This window comes from Taudactylus pleione, unplaced genomic scaffold (genome assembly GCF_031769625.1).
Source record: "Taudactylus pleione unplaced genomic scaffold, aTauple2 ptg000238l, whole genome shotgun sequence".
In the NCBI taxonomy this organism is placed as follows: Eukaryota; Metazoa; Chordata; class Amphibia; order Anura; family Myobatrachidae; genus Taudactylus; species Taudactylus pleione.
Window position 1 is genome coordinate 156,011 of NW_028284640.1, and position 27,948 is coordinate 183,958.

A 27,948-nucleotide genomic window follows, 5' to 3' on the forward strand; every position below is an offset into this window, starting at 1 on the left:
GTCACTCACTACTTCTCCCTCTCATCCTACGCATCTCCCAGTCACCCTCTGTCACCCACTGCCTCTCCCTCTCATCCTATGCCTCTCCCTGTCACCCTCTGCCTCTCCCTCCCTGTCACTCACTACTTCTCCCTCTCATCCTATGCATCTTCCAGTCACCCTCTGTCTCTCCCTCTCATCCTATGCATCTCCCTGTCACTCTCTGCCTCTCTCTCCCTGTCACCCACTGTCTCTCCCTCTCATCCTATGCATCTCCCTGTCACCCTCTGCCTCTCCCTCCCTGTCACTCACTACTTCTCCCTCTCATCCTATGCATCTCCCAGTCGCCCTCTGCCTCTCCCTGTCACCCACTGCCTCTCCCTCTCATCCTATGCATCTCCCAGTCACCCTCTGCCTCTCGCTCTCATCCTATGCCTCTCCCAGTCACCCTCTGCCTCTCCCTATCATCCTATGCATCTCCCAGTCACCCACTGCCTCTCCCTATCATCCTATGCATCTCCCTGTCACTCTCTGCCTCTCCCTCCCTTCTTACTCAGTCTCCGCTCAGCGGCTTAGCCTTTGAATAGAGCATTTGCAACGTTACCGTGGTAACACGTTGACGCTGAACACTAATTCCGCCTCCACCCGCCTGTAACCACGCCCAACACACAGTGATTGGCTGTTTCCCGCTCTCGACCTGGAGTTGGTTTTGCAGATCACGTGATCCGCGCTGTTGCTGAGTTGAATCTCCTCCCGAGTTCCGGGAAGGTAAGATGGCCGCCTGCTGGTGAGACGGACGGTGACGGCTGAGGGTTGAGCATTGAGAACGGCCTCTATCTCGGTGAGACAGCAACGCTGGGTGACCTGGTGTGTGGTTAACATACGGCTTGTATTTGTACGGTGACTGTGGGAGGCATGCTGCCTCTGATGTGCTATGTTATTGCTGATGATAAGCTGTGTGTATGTTGTGCTCTGGCTGCCTGTCACTCACAGCAATAACATCATCATCGTCATCGCCCCTGAATAATCATCCATCCCTGCACCCTGTCCGTGTCCTGCTCATACTGTGATAGCACGGACCTCAGCCTGGGATATTGTGTATTTTATATGTATATACCTATTCGTGTGCATACAGTATATGCATCTTATATGTATATTCCTATTCTGTATAGTACATGTCTATACCGGCTATCCATTTCTCCTACTGTATAGGCCTATTAAGTGTACAGTGTATATACCTACATATGTCTATTATATGTGCAGAGTATACTGTATAATAGGCATGGGTACAGTAGGTATATACCTTATAAAATGCATGGGTACAGTAGGTATATACCTTATAAAATGCATGGGTACAGTAGGTATATGCTGTAGAATAGGCATGGGTTGGTATACACTGTACATATAGGCATACACTGTGGACTTGGTTAGTTATACACTGTATAATAGGCATATACTGTAGGCATGGAAAGGTGTATATACACTTTAAATATAATAGACATAGGTATGTATACACTGTATAATAGATATATACATTTTTAGCATAGAATAGGCATATATTGTAGACATGGGTAGGTATATGCTGTATAATAGGCATATACAATAATAGGCAAATACTTTACATATACTAGGAATGGGTAGGAAAAAAAAAAAATATATATATATATATATATTTTTACACTGTAGTCATGGGTAGATATACAGTACATATTATAGACACATACCCTAGGCAGGATGTAGTTAGCAGACTGGCAGCCAGGATGCCGCCGCTCTAAATCCCAATGGGGGAAGCCCGACACGGGACTTAAGATAGGCGTCGAAATACAGACTCCTATCTTCATGCCAACGCCTTAATTCTGAAGGACGCCTTCCTGTACCAGGTAAGTCTGGGGCGTCTTAGCTGTTAGCTGCGGGGGGGAGGGGGGCCGCGTGTGGCGGGAGTTTATATTTAGGCAGCATAGCGGGGTTATAGTTAGGATTTGTTTTGGGGGTGGTTAGGTTTAGGCACTAACGAGGGGGGTTAGGGTGCGACTACAAGAAGGGAGGGTTAGTATACTTACCCGACGGGATACCGACCATCTGGATGCCGCAGTCAGTATTTTGACAGGAGGCATCCTGTCTGCCGATACTACATACCGATTCCACTGTAGACATAGTGTATAATAGGCATATACTGTCAGCATGGTTGGTTATACGCAGGAATAATATGTATTGGTAGGTATATACATTGTACCTAAGCATATTCTGCAGGCATGAGCTGGTATACTGTACACAGTGAATACCTATTCCAGTGTATGTGCCCATCCGTAAGTATTCTATAGTATATATTGTACATACCTGCACTGCTTATACAGAAGATGTCTATTATACAGTACATTTATATAACTACCCATGCCTATTATAAATTATATACCTACCCATGCCTATTATACAGTATATACCTATTATACAGTATACACCTACCTGCACATATTATACAGTATATGCCTACCCGTGCATATTATACAGTATATACCTACCTGTGCCTATTATACAGTATATACCTACCTGTGCCTATTATACAGTATATACCTACCTGTGCCTATTATACAGTATATACCTACCTGTGCCTATTATACAGTATATACCTACCTGTGCCTATTATACAGTATATACCTACCCGTGCATATTATACAGTATATACCTACCTGTGCATATTATACAGTATATACCTACCCGTGCATATTATACAGTATATACCTACCTGTGCATATTATACAGTATATACCTATTATACAGTATACACCTACCTGTGCATATTATACAGTATATGCCTACCTGTGCATATTATACAGTATATACCTACCTGTGCATATTATACAGTATATACCTATCCATGCATATTATACAGTATATACCTACCTGTGCCTATTATACAGTATATACCTACCTGTGCATATTATACAGTATATACCTACCTGTGCCTATTATACAGTATATACCTACCCGTGCATATTATACAGTATATACCTACCTGTGCATATTATACAGTATATACCTATTATACAGTATACACCTACCTGTGCATATTATACAGTATATACCTATTATACAGTATATACCTATCCATGCATATTATACAGTATATACCTACCTGTGCCTATTATACAGTATATACCTACCTGTGCCTATTATACAGTATATACCTACCTGTGCATATTATACAGTATATACCTACCTGTGCATATTATACAGTATATACCTACCCGTGCATATTATACAGTATATACCTACCTGTGCATATTATACAGTATATACCTATTATACAGTATACACCTACCTGTGCATATTATACAGTATATACCTACCTGTGCATATTATACAGTATATACCTACCTGTGCATATTATACAGTATATACCTATCCATGCATATTATACAGTATATACCTACCTGTGCATATTATACAGTATATACCTACCCGTGCATATTATACAGTATATACCTACCTGTGCATATTATACAGTATATACCTACCTGTGCATATTATACAGTATATGCCTACCTGTGCCTATTATACAGTATATACCTACCTGTGCATATTATACAGTATATACCTATTATACAGTATACACCTACCTGTGCATATTATACAGTATATACCTACCTGTGCATATTATACAGTATATACCTACCTGTGCCTATTATACAGTATATGCCTACCTGTGCATATTATACAGTATATACCTATTATACAGTATACACCTACCTGTGCATATTATACAGTATATGCCTACCTGTGCATATTATACAGTATATACCTACCTGTGCCTATTATACAGTATATACCTACCTGTGCCTATTATACAGTATATACCTACCTGTGCCTATTATACAGTATATACCTACCTGTGCCTATTATACAGTATATACCTACCTGTGCCTATTATACAGTATATACCTACCCGTGCCTATTATACAGTATATACCTACCTGTGCATATTATACAGTATATACCTACCTGTGCCTATTATACAGTATATACCTACCCGTGCATATTATACAGTATATACCTACCCGTGCCTATTATACAGTATATACCTACCTGTGCCTATTATACAGTATATACCTACCTGTGCATATTATACAGTATATACCTACCTGTGCCTATTATACAGTATATACCTACCTGTGCCTATTATACAGTATATACCTACCTGTGCCTATTATACAGTATATACCTACCCGTGCATATTATACAGTATATACCTACCCGTGCATATTATACAGTATATGCCTACCTGTGCATATTATACAGTATATGCCTACCTGTGCCTATTATACAGTATATACCTACCCGTGCATATTATACAGTATATACCTACCTGTGCCTATTATACAGTATATACCTACCTGTGCCTATTATACAGTATATACCTATTATACAGTATACACCTACCCGTGCATATTATACAGTATATACCTACCTGTGCCTATTATACAGTATATACCTACCCGTGCATATTATACAGTATATACCTACCCGTGCCTATTATACAGTATATACCTATTATACAGTATACACCTACCCGTGCATATTATACAGTATATACCTACCTGTGCCTATTATACAGTATATACCTACCTGTGCCTATTATACAGTATATACCTACCTGTGCCTATTACACAGTATATACCTACCTGTGCATATTATACAGTATATACCTACCTGTGCCTATTATACAGTATATACCTACCTGTGCCTATTATACAGTATATACCTACCCGTGCATATTATACAGTATATACCTACCTGTGCCTATTATACAGTATATACCTATTATACAGTATACACCTACCCGTGCATATTATACAGTATATACCTACCTGTGCCTATTATACAGTATATACCTACCTGTGCCTATTATACAGTATATACCTACCTGTGCCTATTACACAGTATATACCTACCTGTGCATATTATACAGTATATACCTACCTGTGCCTATTATACAGTATATACCTACCTGTGCCTATTATACAGTATATACCTATTATACAGTATATACCTACCTGTGCCTATTATACAGTATATACCTATCCATGCATATTATACAGTATATACCTACCTGTGCATATTATACAGTATATACCTACCCGTGCATATTATACAGTATATACCTACCTGTGCATATTATACAGTATATACCTACCCGTGCATATTATACAGTATATACCTACCTGTGCCTATTATACAGTATATACCTACCTGTGCATATTATACAGTATATGCCTACCTGTGCCTATTATACAGTATATACCTACCCGTGCATATTATACAGTATATACCTACCCGTGCATATTATACAGTATATACCTACCTGTGCCTATTATACAGTATATACCTACCCGTGCATATTATACAGTATATACCTACCCGTGCATATTATACAGTATATACCTACCCGTGCATATTATACAGTATATACCTACCTGTGCCTATTATACAGTATATACCTACCCGTGCCTATTATACAGTATATACCTACCCGTGCCTATTATACAGTATATACCTACCCGTGCATATTATACAGTATATACCTACCTGTGCCTATTATACAGTATATACCTACCTGTGCCTATTATACAGTATATACCTACCCGTGCCTATTATACAGTATATACCTACCTGTGCCTATTATACAGTATATACCTACCTGTGCCTATTATACAGTATATACCTACCCATGCCTATTATACAGTAAATGCCGATTCATGTACTTGTCAGCTCCCCTCTGTCTCATCTTGGGTGTGGTAGATTCCTGTATCCATCGTGTCATTCCTGTGCTATTATGTTCTGTTATTTACCTATAAACACCCTATAATGCTAATGATGGGCATTTGTCCTGGTTATATTTTCTAAAAAAAAATTTATACATCATACCAATACAAGGGTGTACAGTGTTTTTTTAATTATTATTTCTAAATCCTGATGTTTGTTCAACTATAGATAATAAAGAACCTGTTTGACGTTCTACATGATAGACTTGTTCCACCTAGCAGGGTGTATTTCTGTGTCCCTGTCAGACAAAGGGGGATGGATGGATGGATGGCTGGCTGGCTGGTGGGGGCTTTGTCTCTCAGACGCTGCTGCTTGTAATAATCTGATGTGTTCAGGCTGCTTCATAGCGACACACGCAGCTGCAAATCTCTGCTGTCTCCTCGCTACAGGTACAGATTGTATTGAGCTCAGGGTTGGAGAACAGTGCTGTGAAATTTGGGTCCTACATGGCAATCTGTGTACCAGAATGGTGGTAGCCTCTTTAGGAAATATAGAGAGGAAGTTGTGTATTTCAGAATGAATGATCTGTGTAATATAAAATGATGTCCGGGTTCTTACACTGGATTGGGCTCTTATTGTTTCCAATGATCTAGTTTTGTAAATTAAATAAAAATGCAGCAGCTGTAAAACACAATTCTTAGATACACATCACCAAAACACTGTCCTTTCTCCAAATATCTATCCCCTACCTGGGCAAAGCCTGGGCACCATGACGCCCTGGTGACTGATTATGTTTTCTTTCTAAGAACTCCTCTAGGACTAGAAACTGTCAGCGATTGATAGCATCCTATCTAGGACATATGTTATAAGCCTGCTTCTTGGTGATTACAACTCACATACACAGTGCAGAGCAGTCACACTGTACACAACAGTGCTGGTGAGGGGGCACAGGCTGGCGCTAGTTGCGGTGAGGGGGCACAGGCTGGCGCTAGTTGCGGTGAGGGGGCACAGGCTGGCGCTAGTTGCGGTGAGGGGGCACAGGCTGGCGCTAGTTGCGGTGAGGGGGCACAGGCTGGCGCTAGTTGCGGTGAGGGGGCACAGGCTGTCTGTAATAGTCTGGCACCAAAACTTTAATATCTGGGTTATTTGTATGCATAACCTGCAAACATGCATAATCTACAGGTGCCTATACACTGTGCAATATAGCAGCCGATCCGTAGGAATGGTACGATTTCGCTGCTACATCGTACCGTGTATGGGTGTGATATCTGCACGTTGCACGCACCCGTGGGGTCATACATCGCTCCTCCAGAACTTTACTGCAGGTTCAGTTGATCTAGGGATGCGAATTATGATCCCATGCAGCGCCGTCCGGGGGGCGTCATATCGGGCGTCGGCCACCCGATCGCACTGTGTTTGGGACCGCCTGATACTTATGTCGACCGTCGGAACCCCCATCGTGTCGTAAGGTGCATATCGCACCGTGTATGGACGGCTTCGCGTTGCATGATTTGTTTATCACTAGCTCATAACTGAAACATTTTCCAATATCTCTATATTATCTATGTCAGCTATTTCTCTATAATGATATTAAGCATGATCTTACGTTTTTCTTTTATAGAGGAAGGGGAGACTTTTTTTTACATTTTTTATCATTATCCATGTGCAACAAGTGCCTGGTTTGGAAGTGGTTGTCTGCTTCTGTGTACTAGCATCCCGGGGAGAGTTTCTTGCTTAGTGACGTCCCCTATATTAAACTCTTTGCTGCATAAATCTGTTCCCGTGTTGCCAAAATAAATAACAATACAGACGTACAAATGCAAAGTGTTTCTGAAAGATCATGGACTTTGGTCTTATTTGCTGTAGTGGTTTCACTTATTAAGTGTTAAATGATAATAGTTAATTAGCCTGTTATGGCATTGCTTAACCTCTTTAATTTGCAATTGACCTTTGATGAAAATAAAAGTTGGATTCCTAGCAGTGGTAGGATAGACACGTTGGTTTATTGCTGTCTCATTAGCATTATTTTGTTCTGTGTACATCTTGTTCTGTTTTCACCACAGCACACGTGTGATGTATTCCCAGTGTATAATTTGTATTCAAAAATAATGTAGAAATATCAGTCAGACTTCCACTTTCATTACAACTTTTATCACCACTGCTTAATACACAAGGTTATTGCTGTAAAATTTTAAGAATGTATTTATGCGGCGTGTAGTCTGGAAGCCGACGGTCTAAGTGCCAACCGCCGGCTTCCAGACTTTCTAATCCCGGCGTGGTACAAATGACAGGCGTCGAAAACTCGACTGCTGTCATTAACCGGACGCCGGCATATCGAACGAAGGTAAGCCGTGGGGGGGGGGGGGAGGTTAGGGTTAAGCACCCCTAAGGGCGGATCAGGATTAGGGGGGGGGAATTAGGTTAGCGATAACTCAGGAACGATTGGGATCTTCACCCTTGTCGGGCTCCCGCTGTCGGGATTTGAACCGCTGGCCATGTGGCCGGCGGTAATACCTGCTACACCCATTTATGCTGCCTTTGTGCCTATCATTGTGATTGGGTTTTGCATTGTGCGCTGAAGAAGGGAAAACGTTAGGGTAGATAAATTTGCTGGTATAACGCAAGTATTTATCCCATGGCCAGCAATTTATCCCATGGGGGGGTTTGCTGTTGTGGCGCATGCACAAACATGTGCTCCCTGCATTTTTTCCAAAATTACAGAGAAAAGTGTGCGGACGGGATTTGCAGGGATAGAGCTTTATCGCAGAGCTTTTATCCCTGAATGCGGATGTTAGTACATCCATTTGATATTGCTGCGAATTTAGTTTGAAATATCACTCTACAACCACATTTTAGATGCAGATTGTAGTAAATAGGGGCTTTTATGATCAACAAATAATCCAGAAGTACATTATTGAAATACAAATCGTATTGAGAACAGGAATCAGTGTCTCTAACTTGCAATAAAACCAATCTGCACATCAAAGAATGCACCAATTACATAGGGACTCACAGATTAGTGAATATAATTAACGGTTAATAGGAAAAGGCGAACAAACTAATCATTGTAGAACCCGTGACAAAAATGTAATCAAATGTTTTTCATGTGTCGTTTCCTTTGGGGGGATACAGTGACTGGCATCTTGCCATTTTATGGTTTTATTAAATGACCGAATTACTGTAATTAGCAGATGTGTTTACCAAATAGATAAATGCTCGATGAGAATGCTGAAACCTTGAAGTGCTTTGCATGCTATGTTCTGTTGTGATGACCAATAAATGAATATAGATGTTAAAGCAGTGTTCTCCCCAGAAAATGTTTCCATCCGGGTGGCATCAAGAAGTAGCCGGGTGGGGCCTTCGCAATAATAAAATGTTTTAAACCTTGACCTTATAATGATTTGAAATAACATTTTATCCATTGATTCTCTTCTTCTTATTTGAGGCCCAGTCGACTGATTTAAGAAAAAGCTGCAGTCTGTAGGATCTGGTCCTTTTTATACAGCTCCCAGATACTGTCCCCACTTGGAGGCTTTCAAAGTGCCGGGTGGTAGGCTGTTTCTTGCCGGGTGGTGCACCTGCCAAAAACAGCCTGGGGAGAACACTGTAAAGTGAAGTGACATTTGAGTTTCTCTGTGTATGATGGCCAATTATATTTGTCACTTGTTCAAGGCCTTATTGGTCCTCAACATTGAAGATCTATCTACTGCTGGACTACTGAGCTGTGTGTGTGTCAGTGTGACTGTAGCAGGGATGGAATGTCCTTCTCCTAGTATATAGCATCCATATTCCATACGGGCAAGTTACTAGCTAGGATGACTTTGCCATTCGATGGCGTTCTATGCTGCTACATAGACTATAACTGCACCTGAACATTTAATTAGACCTGTTGAAATTTACCCACAATTGATTATTTACAATACTGTGCCTAAGTTTTAGGCAGGTGTAGAAAAAAATGCTGCAAAGTAAAAATGCATTAAAAAAAATAGAAGTGTTAATAGTTTGCATTTTGTTTATTGATAAAAAAAAAAAAAATGAATGAACAGAAGAGAAATCTAATTCAAATCAATATTTGGCACGACCACCCTTTGCCTTCAAAATAGCATCGATTCTTCTAAGTACACTTGCACAAAGTCGGGGATTTTGTAATATTATAGTCGGTTGTAGGAGGCTTAAGACTGGGTGAGGAACAGCCAAACTTTGCTACAATGGTGAGGTTGTGGAAGATAGTTTCATGTCACAGGTCATGGCAAGACTGAGCACAGCAACAAGACACAAGATAGTTACACAAGGAAACTTAGTGCATCAGATGACAAACACACAATGCTTACTTCCCTTCAAAATCGGAAAATGTCCAGCAGTGCCATCAGCTCAGAACTGGCAGAAACTAGTGGGAAACCCATCTACTGTTCGGAGAAGTATGGCCAGAAGTGGTCTTCATGGAAGAATTGCAGACATAAAGCCATACCTTCAACGTTGAAACAAAGCCAAGCAACTCAACTATGCATGAAAACATAGGATCTGGGGTGCAGAAAAATGGCAGCAGGTGCTCTGGACTGGTCAAAATTTTAAATATTTGGCTGTAACAGAAAGCAGTTTGTTCGCAGAAGGGCTGGAGAGTCACTAATGAGTGTCAGCAGGCAACCGTGAAGCATGGTGGATCCAGGTTCCTTACAAGTTTGGGGCTGCAGGATTTGGTCAGGATTAATGGTGTCCTCAAAGCTGAGAAATGCAGGCGGGTACTTATCCATCATGCAATACCATCAGGGAGGCGTCTGAATTTATTCTGCAGCAGGACAACAACCCCAAAATATACAGCCAATGTCATTAAAAACTGTCTTCAGCATAAAGAAGAACAAGGTGTCCTGGAAGTGATAATATGGCTCCTGTAGAGCCCTGATCTCAACGATCTCAACATCATCTTGTCTGCCTGGGATTACATGAAGAGACAGAAGGATCTGAGCAAGCCTACATCCACAGATGATCTGTGGTTAGTTCTCCAAGATGTTTGGAACAACCTGCCTGCCGAGTTCCTTCAAAAACTGTGTGCAAGTGTACCTAGAAGACTTGATGCAGCTTTGAAATCAAAGGGTGGTCACACCAAATATTGATTTGATTTAGATTTCTCTTTTGTACATCCACTTTTGCGTTTTGTTAATTGATAAAAAATAAACTATTAATACTTACCTTGCAGCATTTTTTCCACACTTGCCCAAAACTTCTGCACAGAATTGTGTGTGTATGAGATATGTATGAGATATATATATATATATATATATATATATATATATATATACATTTTATTATTTTTTATTTTTTTTTACTATTCTCTTAATATAATGCTTGCATATTTTGCAGTGTTGTACAGAGAATATTCATTCATATCAGTCACTGCTACTGCGACACTAGGACCACTAGTCGTTTAGAAATCAGTTAAGTTACCAGACGCAAGAGCGCCCAGAGGAAGAACACACTGGTCATGTTTGTGCCAAAGATACCAATGCAGCAAAATGCAATGCTAACCAAGCAATGTGACTGGTGTCAGTACATGGCTTGGATGTCCCCTTTTAAAATGTAACTTGTCTTCCCAGCGTTCAGAATACTGGCGCTGGAATACCGACAGCAGTCATAATTCTGGCTCCAGAATCCTGACCGCTGTCATCCTGAAGGTAAGTATTAGGCTTAGGTTGCGGGTGGGGGAGTTAGGTTTAGGGCTAGGCTGTGGGAAAGGTGGGTTAGGGGTAGGATATTTAATTTTATCTGGATTCTGCCTGTTGATGCCGTTGTCTGTAATCTGGACGCTGACATCTCAACCGCTGGGATCCTGTACCCAACCCCTACTTCCCCGCTGCTTATTTGAGTGTTATGATGGCGGATGCAGCAATGTTTATATACCATGTTCTTTTCCTGCATTGTTTTGTACTATAAGTTGCTGTGTTCTTGTTTTGCTCATTTGGAATGCGCTGTGGAACCCTTGTGGCACCATGAAAATAAAGGATAATAATAATGTTATTAGGGAAGACTTGTCTGTCTTATTCCTATAATTTAAAAGTCATAGATTTAGTTAGAATGACTGCAATCATTATCGCTGACCTTTTCTTAGGTAAACCATGAAAAGGACATTGTTTAGTCTTCCTCAGACTCCACTGTGGCTTTAGCTAACTGAACAACTCCTCTGTTAGGCACATGAGCCTAATAGAACAGTCTGCATTTGTAAGGCAATAGACAGGGCTTAAGATCTAAATTGGGGAGGCTGTTGCATTAAGCAAAGTTTGAGACTATTTGAGGCTTTTCCTAGCTTTTAGGCATACAATATTCCCAAGGAAGACCATCAGGAGCTTTGTTCCCAAGGAAGACCATCAGGAGCTTTGTTCCCAAGGAAGACCATCAGGAGCTTTGTTCCCAAGGAAGACCATCAGGAGCTTTGTTCCCAAGGAAGACCATCAGGAGCTTTGTTCCCAAGGAAGACCATCAGGAGCTTTGTTCCCAAGGAAGACCATCAGGAGCTTTGTTCCCAAGGAAGACCATCAGGAGCTTTGTTCCCAAGGAAGACCATCAGGAGCTTTGTTCCCAAGGAAGACCATCAGGAGCTTTGTTCCCAAGGAAGACCATCAGGAGCTTTGTTCCCAAGGAAGACCATCAGGAGCTTTGTTCCCAAGGAAGACCATCAGGAGCTTTGTTCCCAAGGAAGACCATCAGGAGCTTTGTTCCCAAGTAACAAGCACAGATGGTATAATGGTTAGCATTACTGCCTCACAGCACTGAGGTCATGGGTTCAATTCCCACCACAGCCCTAACTGTGTGGAGTTTGTATATTCTCACTGTGCTTGCGTGGGTTTCCTCTGGGTACTCCAATTTCCTCCCACACTCCAAAAATATACTGTTAGGTTAATTGACTCCCAACGCAAATTAACCCTAGTGAGCATGTGATAGGGAATATAGACTGTAAGCTCCACTGGGGCAGGGACTGATGTGAATGGACAAATTTTCTCTGTAAAGCGCTGCGGAATATGTGTGCACTATATAAATAACTGGTAATAAATAAGTAAGAACATCCGGAGCTTTATTCCCAAGTAAGAACATTTGGAGCTCTATTTTGCAACTGTTTTCTTATAAAAATGCCGCTTTAGTTAAATCAAGGCACCAAATGTGTGCCGCAGACTCCCCCTGCAATTGCACCAGCTGCAGGACTGACACTTTGCTAGATGGATTCATCTTCATCTGTGGTGAAAGAGATCCATCAGACCACGCCGTGGTTCTGATATGCCATGCTCTGTCCCTTCAATCAGTGGTTTGTTTCTGACCACAGATCCATGTTGGCTAGTTGTTATACGAGAGGTGGTACAACCGTGACACTGGTAACTGTAAAATCCCCTGCAGTTTTCCCATGCCTGCCCATCTGGTGCCAAGGTACCCATGCTTTCAATGTCATACAAACATAAAAATGCAAGTAGGTTATTAGAAGAATACTTTAGTATTCCTCAGATGTGCAGTGTATGTATATGTTTCAGAAGCCTATCAGAATGTAAAACAGTTCACATAAGTGTTTTGTCGTGAGTTTCCCAGGCTAATGCGAGTAAACCACTGTGCCAATTTGTACAGTCATTGGTCGGATCAGTGACCGCTGGCTGTTCTCGCAGACTGCCGTATGAACGGGAGATGTCACACATGCATTGTACAAGCACATAGATCACTGTTCCTGAAGCTAGCACAGTTTACACAGTGGTCTGCTTCACAGACGTGCGTAAATTTTGAGGTAATTTTCATCTGTACAAGCGGATACACAGTGCGCTTACTGCCGTCAAGGTAACCTACAAGCTGGCTTGTATGATTTTGCTATTTCTGTCCTTCACAACCAAATCAATAACTTATTTCCTACACTGCAAATAAAATAATCATTCAATCAGCAATCAGGATAAACTTTTGATTGACATGCTATTGCTTATTCTGTATCTTATCAGTGCAATGTTTAAAGATTAGACAAACTAGTGCAAATATTGTCCAGTTAGTTAGAACCATCAGTCATTAAACTACCTCAGAGCACATTTGTAAAGCTCGCCTTAAAGCAGTTACATGTGCACTGAATTGATACATCTAATGCTGTTCAGTGGGAGAAGGGTTTTCACACACAGGGCTGTATTCAATTTGGCTGCGAAAAGCTGTGATGATGTAATCTTCGCCTATTTTAATTATCCCCCTATTCAATTTCAAAGACTTTTCGCCGGTGCGAAGACTCTTCGTTAAAAACATGTTACATGGCGAAAAAAAGACCAGAATTGGGGTTTAGGGGTGCAGGCTTAAAAAAAAAATAGCCTGCACCCCTGGCAATGGCCCCAAAAATTGGTGTGTGTCAAAAAAAAGTTTAAAAAAAAAATCTGGACACCTCAAAAAATTTACTTGAATTTTGGGGTAACAATAAATAAATACAGGGGACAAAATACTAAAGTAGCGAAATACAGTCAGGTGCATAAATATTGGGACATTGACAGAATTTTCATATTTTGGCCTCTATTCACCACCACAATGGCTTTGAAATTAAACATACAAGATGTGCTTTAACTGCAGACTTTCAGATTTCATTTGAGGGTAATTGCATCCAAATCAGGTGAACGGTGTAGGAATTACAATGGTTTCTATATGTGCCTCCCACTTTTTAAGGGGCCAAAAGTAATGGGACTATCAACTCAAAAGCTATTTCATGGACAGGTGTGGGCTATTCCCTTGTTATTTCATTATCAATTAAGCAGGTAAAAGGTCTGGAGTTGATTCTAGGTGTGACATTTGCATTTGGAATCAGTTGCTGTCGACTCTCAATATGAGATCCAAAGAGTTGTCACTATCAGTGAAGCAAGCCATTATTAGGCTGAAAAATCTAAACAAACCCATGAGAGAGATATCAAAAACATTAGGTGTGGCCAAATCAACTGTTTGGAACATTCTTAAAAAGAAAGAACGCATCGGAGAACTCAGCAACACCAAAAGACCCGGAAGACCACGGAAAACAACTGTGGTGGATGACAGAAGAATTATTTCCCTGGTGAAGAAAAACCCCTTCACAACAGTTGTCCAAAGCAAGAACACTATCCAGTAGGTAGGTGTATATGTGTCAAAGTCAACAATGAAGAGAAAACTTCACAAGAGTGAATATAGAGGGTTCACCACAAGATTTAAACCATTGGTAAACCACAAAAACAGGAAGACCAGATTAGAGTTTGCCAAACATCTAAAAAAGCCATTACAGTTCTGGAACAACATCCTATGGACAGATGAGACAAAGATCAACTTGTACTAGAGTGATGGGAAGAGAAGAGTATGGAGAAGGAAAGGAACTGCTTATGATCCAAAACATACCACCTCATCAGTGAAGCATGGTGGTGGTAGTGTCATGGCGTGGGCATGTATGGCTGCCAATGGAACTGGTTCCCTTGTATTTATTGATGCTGTGACTGCTGACAAAAGCAGCAGAATGAATTCTGAAGTGTTTCGGGCAATATTATATGTTCATATTCAGTCAAATGCTTCAGAACTCATTGGACGGCGTTTCACAGTGCAGATGGACAATGACCCGAAGCATACTGCAAAAGCAACCATAGAGTTTTTTTAAGGCTAAAATGTGGAATGTTATGCAATGGCCAAGTCAATCCCCTGACCTGAATCCGATTGAGCATGCATTTCACTTGATGAAGACAAAACTGAAGGGAAAATGCCCCAAGAACAAGCAGGAACTGAAGACATTTGCAGTAGAGGCCTGGTAGAGCATCACCAGGGATGAAACCCAGCGTCTGGTGATGTCTATGCATTCCCGACTTCAGGCTGTAATTGCCTGCAAAGGTTTTGCAACAAAGTATTAAAAAGTGAAAGTTAGATTTAGGATTGTTTAGTTTGTCCCATTACTTTTGGCCCCTTAAAAAGTGGGAGGCACATATAGAAACTGTTGTAATTCCTACACCGTTCACCTGATTTGGATGTAATTACCCTCAAATTAAATCTGAAAGTCTGCAGTTAAAGCACATCTTGTTTGTTTCATTTCAAAGCCATTGTGGTGGTGAATAGAGGCCAAAATATGAAAATTCTGTCAATGTCCCAATATTTATGAACCTGACTGTAGATGCCACAGGGGTCCCCATGTATGCGGCAGGGGTTTTCTTCATTGCGGGTAGTAGCGGCAGGTGCATTTTTGAAAATTACTTTAGGGACTTAAAAATAGGCTTGCACCCATTTTCATGTACCCCAAATTTGATGGAAATATATATGTTTTTTGTTTTTATTTTTTTAAACTAGGTGCTATTCTTCACCCTTTTCTTCTTCAGCCGCATTTATGCACCTGCTGCGGCTATTACAAACTCCGACTTCCTTCAGCCGGCAAAAATGGGGGTGCCCATAGTGATCCCCCATGTCTAGACATCTTTAGGGGGTCCCAGGAACAATTTTTTTTTTTTTTGGCGCTACTTACCTTTCCGCCGGCTCCTGTTTTTCTCTGATTCCTAAATGAATACGGGGGATAAAGCGGGCACGCGCCCGGTACTTTATCCCCGTCAAACCTCCGATGTGGAGCAGCACTGACTTTTTGCTCCAAATTGAATACCCCCCTAAGGGAGGAATTCAACTGTTTTTTTTCTTCGCGTCTGATCTCTAAAGTGACGGGAGATCGGGGAGCGATATTTAATGGTCATGCAAAACAATTACCTTTCGCGCATGTTGCACCCAAATGCATCGGGTTTAGATGCGCAACCTGTCTAATAATTTGGCGCGCTGACGAAAATGCTGATGAGAGCGGCTTTAATGGATTTCTGTTTGCCACCTCAGGAGGGGGTGAGCAGAAATCTGGGTGCCCACGGCACTCATGCCTGATCGCAGCAACCATAGAATTGCTTTGTTGGGCGCCCTTGTACTAACAGGTGCACAAAAATCAATTGAACTCCCACCTAAAACCCAAATTTTCTTCTGTGCAATAGTAAGTACAGTATTAGGAAATTTTAATAGAGGGTGATAAACAGAATGGGAGTTGCTCAAATAATTTCTAAGCCCATCACAGGTGCATGAAAGGGAAGGAAGCTGCGTACACACCTAATCGATCTCTCTGCTGATCGGTAAACGTTCCTGATGAGCTGAGTGCTCTGTCCCCAGCTTGACCTCCTGTCAGCTGCCTGCGAGGCTCAAACACATTGCAGACATAGCTCAGTGTGTACAGGTTTCTATGGGATCGGGAGGTTGGGCTGACAAATATTAAATCGCCCATAAGGTGCGACTTCCCGATCCTTGCCATGCCACCACGCCAACAGTGTGTGCCTGGAGGCCATGCCACCACGCCAACAGTGTGTGCCTGGAGGCCATGCCACCACGCCAACAGTGTGTGCCTGGAGGCCATGCCACCTCGCCAACAGTGTGTGCCTGGAGGCCATGCCACCACGCCAACAGTGTGTGCCTGGAGGCCATGCCACCTCGCCAACAGTGTGTGCCTGGAAATGTATCTGAAACATTGCATATTTTTGCCTCACACTGTCTATAATGATGTGCTCATTTTTTACAGTGTGTTGGGTTAGGGTCTGAGCATTTTGGGCTTGATTCTGAGTTTGTCGTAGTTGCCGCCATCTTTCCCCACATTTGCGTCTGAATTTTTTGCTAATTACACACTCCCCTGTTACCGCCTAGGAACGCTCCTTACGTTTCTGCTGCCGCGCCTCTAGATTTGTTCTATAACTCTGAACCATATCTAGTTGCATGTGCGGTGTGAATCGGGTGCATGCATAGATCAAAAACATTACACCACTGCGTTCAACATTGCTGCTGCCTCCAACTCAGAATAAAACCCATCTTGATGCTCACGGTAGCACAGAATATTTCAGGTGTTAAGTGTGTTGTTCTTGTGGGAGGCAGTGGCCTGTCCAGTCATGTGATTATTAGTGCTGCGTATGATTGGTCAGTATTCTGATGTGAGATGGGGATTGTAGGCAAGCAGGAGTCAGAGACTGAGGATTAGATAGGAGATGGCGCATATGCACCGCCTACAGCAGCGTAATGAGGCTCCTGTCACTCGTGTAGGACAATGGTAACGTTATACACTCCCCTTCCTGTATGTAACATTAAACCTTATATAAATAAAACACTGTCTTCTGTAAGGAACTGTTATCTAATCATTATATTGCACACTCTCCACTATTACTTTTACAGTTCTTGTTGTTCTTGTATCCTCAGTTTGTCCTTAGTCTCCAGACCGAACCGTGACCATGGCGAGCTTGGTACCTCAGAACCTGTTATCCTACGTGGAAGAGGGCAATATCGCTGCTCTGAAAACGCTCCTGGAGAAATACAAGGATGTGGATGAGAGGAATGAGGTACTTCTGTCCTTCTGGACAATGTCCCTTTGTGCCCCGTTTTAATGTTTTGTCATAGAACGATTCTTACTTGTCGGCTAGTTTATTTATTTATTTTATAGCGCCCCTCCATGACCAACTAGCAGAGCGAAGGGGGATTACTATATAAAATAGATTTCTATGAATGAACCTTGTCCTTTATAACCTGGCCGCTAAGTGCAGTCTACCATCTGGGCGTGTTGATGATCTATGGCTGATCTATATCTCAATTACATGAGTAAGAATTATTGGCCGTCCCTATTTGCTTTAAAAATCCAGAGTAATCATTATATGCATTCTCTTCGTTATGTATATAGAAAAATAAGTGAGTGGTCGGAATGATCATTACACATGATTTCTACTGCATAGACCTTTTATAGGCTGACCTTGTGACTCCTGTGGCTGGTGTTGGACTGGTCCACAGGGGGTGGTACAAGGGAAGTCACCAGTGGGCCCCACTATTCCCCCTCTAGGGGTCAGGTTCAAGACCGTGCACTGAAATTATACATTGTTACTCTAGTAGAGGGTCAGTAACCTAGGTAGAGCATGACCATGGATAAACCTGGGTGCTTGGTTTGTTTCTATAAAAACTACACCAAGGTGAGCCCTCCTATCCATCACAGTGGGTGGTCCTGACACACCCCTGTCACCCCCTCTGGTGGCTGTCCACATCCCTTAAGCTTGCGCCCATACAGCTGCATTCTCCGGTGGGCCCTTCATGCCCCAGTCTGGCTCCGCCTGTGGCTAACCCAGCTGTTGTGAAACAGGCCATGCTGGTAATTGTAGTTACACAGCAGCTGGAGTGTTGACATTGCAAAAAAGGTACCTTGCCATGGAATTTCATGATAATTTGACTGTTCTGCAGTGTAATCGAGTTCCTTGTTTCTAACGAATACCATTGTACATGTTGATAAGTGACCGTTCCCCTGGCTCTTCTGCAGACCATTCTCATGTTTAGCATTTAGATAGAGGAACTTTGACTTAACTGTTTCATCTCTCATGAGCAGTGACTGGGAGCGTCCCTCAGTAAATCTAGGTCTGAAGCCATGTTTAGTGAACCATAAAGGTGTCATAGAGGGTGCTCGCCATACTGTTCATCATGTCCGATCCTGGGGGAGGAAGAAGCCATTGTTTAGTGTGAGCCAGACACGTAAATTCCAGGCTGTCATTTTACCTTTTGGGTGAAATTGCTCATTTGGAACAATCTGACCTGAAGTGAGTAACACTGTTTCCTAGTGAGTATGGTCATTCAGTGTGACTTACATTCATGTGATCTGGCTTAGTCATTTTCACTTGCTACCAATACTCTTAATTTATAGGCAAAGTAGTAATAGCACTGCAAACATATAGGGACTGATGCTGAATTGGGAGTAAAGCATTAACACAGAGAACGTAACTTTACACCTTGGTAATACCTTGCTGCTTGGCAGGTGTACAATGTGCGGAGAGAGTTAGATGTAAGAAGGCTGTGTCCACACTCAAATCTATAAAGCTGTCTGGTATTTCTGGGCAACATGCAAAAGCAGCCTGTATTTACCATGCATGCAAAAATAAAACATGTATTTGCCCCTCTTGCATTGCAACATTGTTTGTTCCAGATACGAAGTTACTTCTGTTTTAGTCCCCTTGTGTCTGCAAATAGACAATTGGGGTACGAACCATACATTGAAGGACTTTAGTAAAAAATAAATGCATTGGTAACAGATGCTGTAACCCAGGGATGGGGAACCGCAGGCCCGGGGGCCGTATAAGGTATAAGGCCCCTGGAATAATTTGGTCTGGCCCTCTGAACTTTTTTCTGCTAACCTCATCTGGCTAACATGGTGCCTAGAATGTCACACTGCAGCCAGATTCCATGCAGCAGTGCCGCCTGGAGTGTCCTTAGGGTGCTTCATATGGTCACACCGCTGCTCTTACTGCTCCCCCGAAGCATCCTCAGTATGCTTTGGGCATTGCTGTAATCACCTACCCCGTCTGACATCACACAGAGGGGGTGTGGCCTGCATCCGGCCCGCGAATAATTAGATAGATAGATCTATCTATCTATCTATCTATCTGTATCATCAAAATGGCACTCTGCAAAGTAAAGGTTCCCCACCCCTGCTGTAACCCATGGTGATTGGCTATAGGTTTGCTTTAATCTTGCATTAGTTATTAGTAAACTCCTAGGCTGATTAATTTTTAGTGATCAGTACCTAAACTTTGTAGAGGTCAGATCAACTTTTATGCTTGTTGTCCTAAATCAGTAATCCAGGGGTTGTATCTATAATGGGTGCGGGGAACATGGGTCCCTGGATCCAGGGGGGCCGCACACCCTGCACCCATAATATTACTTACCTCTCCAGAGTCCCACGTCTGCGCGGGGGTCCGGCGCTGTAAAATGACTGGAAAATGGCCGTGGCGGCCATTTCCCGTCGCTTGCGCAGGGAAAATGGCCGCCGCGGCCATTTTCCCGGTGACCTGTGCATACATTATAGACTCTGGGCACACTCTAGTGCTCAGAGTCTATAACTCCGGCGCTGGCCGCAAACAGCTCAGTGCGCTGTCGGGCGTAGAGGAGGGGGCCCATGTCGGAGACTGAACACGGGCTCCCTCCTCTCTAGAAATGCCCCTGCAGTAATCCCTTACACCACAGGTTCCCAAACTGTGCCATTACAATCCATGTTTTAAGGATATCCATGCTTGAGCACAGGTGACTTTGATTAGTACCTCAGTCAATTTGATTTAAGCATCTGGACTCAAGCATAGATATCCTTTAAAACCTGGACTGTAATGGCGGAGTTTTGGAACCTCTGCCTCACTCTGTCAGACCATTTGTAATATTTTTAAAAAGTTATTAGCACATGTCACAGTACATAGCACTGCTGATAATCAGGAGACGTCTACATTTCTCTCGCACACCCCAATAACTATTCATGCGTGTCTGTGATTTCTGTCGTAAAACTTTAACCAATGCCCTAGGCAAGCTGTACCAAATAATGGCTGCAACATATCCTGACTTATTTCCCATGAGACTGCGGTAATTTTTTATGTGGGCCCTTGTTTATTTTGTCTCCTCAATGAGTATCATTGGTAATCGTGTTGCTGCATTAGTCACAGAGTATATATACACCTGTTTCATTACAAATGGGGCCGGTTTTAGGTGGTGGCTTCAACTAAAATGCAGCGTGTTAGATGTTCCCTGAGCACTAGGTGGCACCAGCTGCACAGGAAAAATCATGTAGCTCACAAACATTGGGCAGCTTTATTTGAAGACTTCAATTTCAGAGTTAAGCCTGGACATATTAGGTTACTAAATTGGTCTAATTTTCATAAGCTCTGACCAATAATTTATAAAGTAGCAGGAATGTACAGGAATTACCGATGTACAGGATGTTAGATCTATTCCTTGTTGCTCTAAAACTCAGCGCGACAGAATGTAGGCCAATACTGTTTAAAAATGCCTCCCAGTTGATCCTCTTTCTGAAATAAAAATTAGCATGTGACCAGTCTACCTAATAAATGTGTTGCCTTTTTTTCAGAATGGGCAGACTGCGCTGATGCTAGCAGCGGAACAGGGCAACTTGGAAATTGTTCAGGAGCTCCTCCAAAAAAGAGCAAACTGCAACCTAGAGGATGTTGTAAGTGTCCCAACTCGGTACATACCTGATGATCTACAAACACCTACCTTAGCCAATCGGTGGGGGACATCCTGGGACAACGTAGACTCTCTCAATCTTCTCTTTAGTTTGAATGCTGCTAGATTTACTTTTTTAAAATAATGATTTCAGTTATAATAGACCAAAAGGGTTAGTTTTGTAATGACAGGTTCCTGCCTAAGCTTTGGTACATATGAATGTAACCAGCATTATCATTAATGTAAGAAAGGCCCAGCTTTCATTGGTTATCTTGCATATTCTCTGCATGGGTATCCTGCTTGTACTAAGGCCTTAGGTATAATCTAAATGAGTTGTTTCTTAAAGATTAGGGCCACCGGCTCTTAAGGCACTTGTCTGGGGAACTGGGATACTTCTCGCGTTTCTCGTTAATGCAGTTAGCATGCTCATTAGTGTTTATGCCTCCCCCTATAGATACATAAAGCGTGAATGGAGCATATGGCAAATACAACCCATCAATTACTTGTGTTGAAATGTGTGTGTTAACCTCAGCAGGGAATATAGCCTTTCTGCTGCCTGGAGATAAGTCTGAAATCTAACACTTGATTTGTATTCACAAGTACCCTCTAACCCAGTGAGTCCCAACCACGGTCCTCAAGGCACACTAACAGTCCTGGTTTTAGTGATATCCATGATTTCTCCTTCATCCACTAGGGGGCACTGGAGCCTCAGTACAGTGGGGTATAGATGTGGGATAACCGGGAGCTGGCACTTTAATAAATCTGAATAGTAGCTAGCTCCTCCCCCTCTATACCCCCCCTACAGGCCAGTCTAAATTTTGTGCCAAGGGAGCTGATCACATACAAGAGCTCTCAGCTAAAAAAATCAATGGCTCCTCGATCAGCATGAGAATCAGACAGTCAACTCACTGCCCCTGCCTGTCTGCTTCGTTGGCGCTGCCGAGAGATCTCACCGCCACTGCTTGCAGCGCGCGCTGGGGTCTTCGGCTACAGAGACCACTGCGTGCGGCGTTCGTCGCACTCCCCCCATTAGCAAGCCCGCCGCCAGCAGCTTTTGGCAGCAGGTTAGTGACTCCTGGCACTCTGAGTAGCAGGATGACCAGGAGGAAATGACAGGCGGGCATTAAAAGCACTAAGCAGCAGCGCTGAAAGGTGCCAGAACGGCGGGGGTGGAGCCTAACACGCAGCTCTGCTCCTGCCTCCCAGCAGCCCCAGCACTTCCAGAAGGAGGCTGGTGGCCATTTTACAAACACAAGGCTGCTGACACACGCAGAGAAAGAGACCTGTCTGCCCAGATTCTGCCTGCACAGTGGGGATAGACTTGTGAAGACCAGATCAGACTGTGTTTAGAGCATTATATTGTGTTAATAGCGCTAGTCTCTGAAGCAGTGCTGGTTGGGCGGGGTTGATAGCATAAACTCCCTCTATGCCCTTATCTCGTCTTCAAACAGTCTCTCTGTGTGTGTTTGTCTGTATCACTACTTTTCTCTGTGTGTCTGTGTACAGTGAAGTGGTAAAAAGACATCTAAGGCTGCACAAAAAACTTTCTCCTGTAAGAATTGTGCAGAGAAGTTTACACAAGGACTGTCATCCAGTTCCCTGTTGTGTGAGAAGTGTGTTTCAGAGACACAGACTGCAGCATCCATACAAAATTCATGGGCTGATCAAATTACATCAGTCATGTCTCAAATGTCTGCAGAGCTAGAAGCTTCTCGCAGGGGGAGAGAGGTTGAAAGATCTCAAAGGTCTGCCTTCTCTGAACTAGACTGGGCCGCGGTCTTTAGCCAGGTCTGTGGAAGAGCTCACAAGGGTTATGTCAGCCCAGGTTCCTCCTGTAGCATCGTCCTCTAGTGTCCCTACCAGGAGACTAACACCGAATCATTTTATGTGGGATTATCTGGAAGAGGACGACATGCCTGATACGGAGGAAAGGGAGGTACAGGGCCCTATAGAGGAACAGGCACCAGAGGAAGCGGAGTATATCAGGGGTAGAGGCGCTGATTGCAGTGATATGCCAGGTGTTACATGTTGAGGGCAGGGATCCTATAGAGGTTAGGCCGTCTATCTTTAATAAAAAGCAAAACCTGGCATCCTCTCTTCCAGTGTCTGAGGAATTGGAGGAGATCCTTACCTCAGCGTGGAAACACCTTGATAAAAAGTTTCAGATTTCAAGAAAGCTTTTATCATACTATCCCTTTCCTGCAAAAAGCAGGAAATTATGCGAAACACCTCCTTCAGTGGACCCTTCAATGTCATGTCTGTCAAAAAAGACAGTGCTCCCTGTTCCAGGGGCAGTGTCTTTAAAGGAGCCTTCTGACAGGAAGTTAGAAACTACCTTGAAGTCAATGTACACTGTAGCATGGGTGTCTTTTCGACCCGCATTAGCCAGCTGTTGGGTCATCCTAGGCGGTGGAAGCATGGGCTACGCAGCTCGCTAAGGGCCTTAAGACTGGGGCTCCGGCGGAGGATCTGGTTCCTCTAGCGGAACAAATTGCAGAGTCTGCTGCTTTTCTCGGAGAGGCTTCTAAGGATATTGGTAGTCTTTCCTCTAGATCCTCGGCCTTGGCTGTCTCAGGCCACAAAGCCCTGTGGCTGCGACAATGGCAGGCGGATGCGGAATCCAAGGGAGCCGTGGAAGTGCTACCATTCACTGGAGAAGCTCTGTTTGGAACGGAACTGGATAAGTGGATATCTCAAGCCACAGGTGGTAAGCCCACTTATCTCCCATCTGCTGCTCCTCCCAGGAAGCCCTTTGCCGGACCGTCCTTTCGGTCCTTTCGTATTCCTGGGAGATTCAGGGGCTGTGGCAGAGGTGCTCCCGCTATCTCCCCTGGTTCTAGAGGCAGTGGTAGAGCCACTGCATCCTCCTCCCAGCAGAATAAGGCGTCAGTAAACCTCCAGCGTGACGCGCTCCCTTCTCTCCTGGGGGACCCCAGGGTGGGAGCTCGCCTTTGCAATTTCAAAGAAGTTTGGATCAAGTCTTTCCAGGACGCGTGGGTCCGGGACATCATTATTCAGGGGTTGAAGCTAGTTTTTTCACAACCGGTTTGCCGGCATCTGCGGACAAACGGGTTGTTATACAGGAGGCAATAGTAAAGCTACTGTCTTCTCGAGTAATAGTGCATGTCCCTATCCACCAGCAGGGTCAAGGCTTTTATTCCAGCTTGTTTGTGGTTCCCAAGCCGGATGGCTCGGTGAGACCCATTCTGAACTTGAAACCTCTCAATCCTTATTTGCGGACTTTCAAGTTCAAGATGAAGTCCCTACAATACGAGTTTCTCGTATCCTTAGACAGACATAAAGGATGCTATAAAGGATGCTTATCTGCACATACTCATTTGGCCTTCTCCTCAGGCATTCCTTCGGTTCGCAGTGCGGGCCTCTCATTTTCAATTCCAGGCCTTACCTTTCGGTCTTTCATCAGCACCAAGAGTGTTCACGAAGGTCATGGCAGTAATGATGGCCCTTCTTCGGATACAAGGGGTTACTATCGTCCCTTATTTGGCTCCTGAATTACCAAAAAACTCATCTACAGCCTACTCAGCGTCTGCATTTCCTAGGAATGATTTTGGACACGGTGGAGCAGAAGGTATTTCTTCCGCAGGAGAAGGTCACCTCCATCCAACACATGGTGAGATTGATACGGTCATCACAGGGTGTCAGTACACATGTGTATTCGCCTTCCAGGGAAGATGGTTGCGACCTTCGAGTCCATCCAATACGGGAGGTTCCATGCCCGTCCATTCCAACTGGACCTCCTCTTTCAGTGGTCAGGGTCCCACCTTTTTCTTCATCAGAGAGTTCAACTGTCACACAGGACTCGAACATCTCTCCTTTGGTGGTTGAATTCCTCTCGCCTATTGGCAGGCAAGCGGTTTGCAATGTGGGAATGGATTCTCCTCACCACAGACGCCAGTTTGAGAGGATGGGGGACAGTGACTCGGGGAAGACACTTTCAGGGCTGCTGGACTCGCCTGGAGGCGGTACTGCCCATTAACATTCTGGGGCTAAGGGCCGTATTTTGTGCTCTCCAGGTAGCACATCATCTGTTGAAGGGCCGTGCCATCAGAGTGTAGTCTGACAACGCCACAGTTGTGGCGTACATCAACAGACAAGGCGGCACCAAGAGTCGGTCCACCATGAGGAAGGTAAGCCGCATTCTTCTCTGGACAGAGGAATTTGCTGTAGTGATATCAGATATTTTCATCCCAGGGGTAGAAAATTGGGAGGCCGACTACCTCAGTTGACAAGACATTCATCCGGGAGAATGGATGCTCAATCCACAGGTCTTTCAACAACTGATTCAGCGTTGGGGTCTCCCTCAGGTAGATCTCATGGCGTCGAGGTTGAACCATCAACTGCCACTTTACTGTTCACGGACAAGAGATCCACAGGTGGTGGCAGTGGATGCTCTAACAACTCCTTGGCGGTTTCAGTTTATTTACCTGTTTCCACCACTCCCACTTCTTCCTCGTCTGCTTCAAAGAATCAAACGAGAAAGGGTAAAGGTTCTGTTGGTGGCTCCAGACTGGCCCAGACGGGAGTGGTATTCCAACCTATGTCTTCTACTGATAGATGACCCGTGGCTTCTTCCTCTGCAAGAAGATCTACTTCAACAGGGTCTGTTTATCAAGACTTAAAGCGGCTTCTGACAGCGTGGCTGTTGAAAGGGCTATCGTAAGAAGGAAAGGGTATCCCTTCCTACTATGTTAAGGGCTAGAAAGGAAGTTGCCTCAAAGCACTATCATCGTATATGGAAGGCTTATGTCCCTTGGTGTGAACGCAAGGGTGCGCCACCGTCAGAATTCAACTTAGCCAGGCTGCTTCTTTTTCTACAGGCTGGTTTATCAGCAGGTCTTCGTCTGGGATCTTTGAAGGTTCAAATATCGGCTCTGTCGATTTTCTTTCAGAAGAAACTAGCATTATTGCCGGAGGTCCAAACATTTCTACAAGGGGTTGTCGGGTTGCAACCTCGTTTGTACCTCCAACGGCCTCATGGGATTTTGGTCCTCTCTTTTCTCCAGTCTTCCCTATTTGAACCTTTACCGTGCTGTTTTGCTTGGTTCTCAGCGCTCTTCCGCCCGGGATGTGAGCTCTGGGACGTCCCCACTGTACTGAGACTCCAGTGTCCCCTAGTGGATGAAGGAGAAAACACGATTTTGGTACTTACCGATTAAATCCCTTTCTCCGATTCCACAGGAGACACTGGATGCCCACCCGGCGCTGTTCCACCTGCATTGGTTATTGTTCTTCCTGGTTTAGTCAGTCGTTTTTCTTCAAGGTCTGCTTGATTTGTTTGCATATTTGCTTGTTTGTTCATGTATGTTCTAGCTTCTCTTCTCCTCTATTATTCTATTTTCCAGCTCTCTTCGGGCACAGTTTCTTAAGACTGACCTCTAGGGGGTATAGAGGGGGAGGAGTTAGATACTATTCAGATTTATTAACGTGCCAGGTCCCGGTTATCCCACATCTATACCCCACTGTACTGAGACTCCAGTGTCCTCTGTGGAATCGGAGAAAGGATTTATTGGAGAAGTACCAAAATCCTGTTTTTGGAAGCTCCTCAATCCCTGTTTTCCGTGCTCAGTGTGCTGACAGAGCAGGGCTAGTTACCTACCTGCTCTACTAATTTAGCTCCTAAAGGGGGGTCACCGAGTCACTGTCTGAGTGTCCGGCGCGCACTAATAGAGGGTGCTCCGTGACCGGGTAATGCTAACGCTCTGCTAACTAGTCATGCCGGGACAGGGGATTCAGCCTGGGCATGCACTGACCTTCTCCCCATGCATGCTTTGCTGCTTTCTTGGCTGTCTCGTGCTTGACGGACGCTGCAGACACACGCTGGAGTCTGTAAGTATTAAAGGCTCAGGGACCTGTTGGAGGGGGTCTTTGCTTAGACAGGCTACTGGCAAAGCATTGTGAGCATGTGTATTAAAGGGATGAAAGCCTGGATGGAGGTGGTTAACCCTATGATGCAATTTGGACTGTTATATGGCTGTGTGGGGATTACATACTATGATTGTTAGTTGGTAACCCTGCTGTGTTAAGGTGCATACACACGGTCAGATATGTCAGATGAACGATTTGCAAACGATTGAACGATTTTTGACTGCATTAATGAAAATCGTCCAAAATTGACTTGAAAACACATCAGATGTCAGATATCGTTATCTGACAAACGGGAACGCGCATCGTTCATCGTTGTACACATGTCAGATTTTTCTCTCAGATATGAACGATTGA

At 43.6% G+C, this 27,948-nt stretch overlaps 1 protein-coding gene across 4 annotated transcripts in view; it reads left to right on the top strand.

The window, feature by feature from the left end:
* The first annotated feature begins 699 nt into the window (after positions 1-699).
* The window catches only part of KIDINS220 (kinase D interacting substrate 220), a 157,951-nt gene continuing 130,702 nt past the window's right edge, over positions 700-27,948 (top strand). For 2 of the 4 annotated variants that reach the window (XM_088479499.1, XM_088479502.1), the window contains exons 1-3: positions 700-820; positions 17,935-18,074; positions 21,614-21,712. In XM_088479499.1, the coding sequence (XP_088335625.1) occupies positions 17,967-18,074; positions 21,614-21,712 (207 nt within the window). In that variant the 5' untranslated portion in view covers positions 700-820; positions 17,935-17,966. The remainder of the gene's footprint in view (positions 821-17,934; positions 18,075-21,613; positions 21,713-27,948) is intronic. The other 2 variants (XM_088479501.1, XM_088479500.1) reach the window with 1 other exon arrangement.